The sequence below is a fragment of the Cryptotermes secundus genome, unplaced genomic scaffold (genome assembly GCF_002891405.2).
Source record: "Cryptotermes secundus unplaced genomic scaffold, Csec_1.0 scaffold430, whole genome shotgun sequence".
NCBI classification, from domain to species: Eukaryota; Metazoa; Arthropoda; class Insecta; order Blattodea; family Kalotermitidae; genus Cryptotermes; species Cryptotermes secundus.
Genome location: NW_019721010.1, coordinates 986814 through 988575, shown reverse-complemented (window position 1 = coordinate 988575; position 1762 = coordinate 986814). Strand labels below are relative to the sequence as shown.

The following is a 1762-nucleotide window of genomic DNA, read 5'->3' as shown; positions in this document are numbered from 1 at the left end:
TTTCTCATTCCCAGTTGGAGATACAGAGAATGAAAATAGTACACATATGTGCTAATGTTTCCAAAACTTGCATTTCCACGCAGATCTTGTTCTTCATTCTTCAGTATTATCAGTATCAGAATACAATGTGCGTTGGGCTGCGTTATTTCATATACTATATCTTGCCCACCTCTATAACAGACCAAGCAACTTGCATTCATAACTGGTTCTTAGGAAACTGGAGTCTCTGATTGAAAATTCCCAGCATTAGGAACATAAACAAGGAAACACAACTGTGTATCAAATATTTATATTTTATTCCAAGACATGTGTACCACAGTAGGAAACAGCATCACTTCAAACATCATTAATTCTGCCCCAGCCCAGTCTATTTTTCTTTATTTCTACTCTAAGCCATGATGGTATGCGTTTGTTGTCAATGGGAAATGCATTGGGGAACATGGGGCGGGGTTCTGGCTTTTTGAAAGGATGAACTTCCTTCAGCTTCCTCATCAGATATTCCTTAGTCACTTGCTTGGGATCCCGGTATCTATCCATGTAACTGTAACATTCAAACATTCAAAATAACATACTAGCCAAACATCTGGAATAATACCACCTTCTAAAATTCTAGAATTCCAATGAAACAGTACCACAGACAACAAGACATCAGATATCAGAGACAGACTGTACAGAGTATACTGCTAAGAAAGTTCATATTGTTACATTATAACTGAAAAAGACAGTCATTGTTGGTAACAGCTCAATAAACATGTATCCATGGCAATGGATATACGTGCAACAATGAAAGGGATTGTTGGCGCCCCACAGAAACAAGACCGTAACTGTCAAACGATAATAATTAATATCTGGTCATGAGCCCCAAATGGGGCTCGACACCAAGACTTACTGACTGACTGACTGACCGTCAGTTGAAATGTAACTCTGACTCTCTGAAGGCAGCGGATCCCTCTGAAACACTGGTAACCTTCTACCAGACTATATAATTGCACAATCTGGAAGCTCAGAATTCAGAATGCAGGGATATACCCGTTTATCTCTGCCATTAATCTGTTCATCTTATATGGTGAAATGTTAGCAGAACATTCTTCAAAGATCAACAAATAGGAAAAAGCTCACGAGAAAGACAACTTTTTAAAATTATTTCAAGGCCACATCTAATAACCTGACACTGAAGAAGAATGAGACTATAATTCAGTCATCACAACCACACCAAGAATGTTAAAATACATATATACAGGGCTTTAAAGGGGTTGTCATTTCTTTAGCTGAAAATACGACGAGTACTTTCCAAAGAATCTCAATCATATATGTGAAATTATTTAATTTTTCAACAACAAAATAACATCCTTCTTACAGGTTAAATGGCTGCTTCAGTGGGAACCACTTCTGAGGTGGACGATATGGCTCTGGAAAATCATATTCATACACTGGCTCTTGCATATCTGGAAAGAAGATGCCAAGATATGAAATATGCTTTAAAGTTCAATGTGACTTTGCATAAAGTATGAACCTTATTTAACAGATATTAGTAACAGCCCTTGAGAATACAATGGGAAGTCTCACCATCTTTTTTACAAGCTTTAGTAAAATTACTTCCTTCTGCTTTCTACTGCATTCCTTTCTAGTACTATATACAGTATTATGCACTGAGGTCAACATTTAATGCCAACTCCGATGAATAATATGCATAAATAGTCCACTATAAAATGTCTCCTTTATTAGCCTACTATGCTACGTCCATGCTGTGTTTTTGTGAATT

At 36.9% G+C, this 1762-nt stretch overlaps 1 protein-coding gene across 1 annotated transcript in view; it reads right to left on the bottom strand.

Annotated features, from left to right (window-relative positions):
• Positions 1–275: 275 nt before the first annotated feature.
• LOC111875185 (39S ribosomal protein L38, mitochondrial) overlaps positions 276–1762 on the bottom strand; it is an 8670-nt gene continuing 7183 nt past the window's right edge. Inside the window, exons 7-8 of the mRNA XM_023871253.1 lie at positions 1358–1445; positions 276–541 (exon numbers count right to left, since the gene is read on the bottom strand). Of these exons, the coding sequence (XP_023727021.1) occupies positions 337–541; positions 1358–1445 (293 nt within the window). The 3' untranslated portion in view covers positions 276–336. The remainder of the gene's footprint in view (positions 542–1357; positions 1446–1762) is intronic.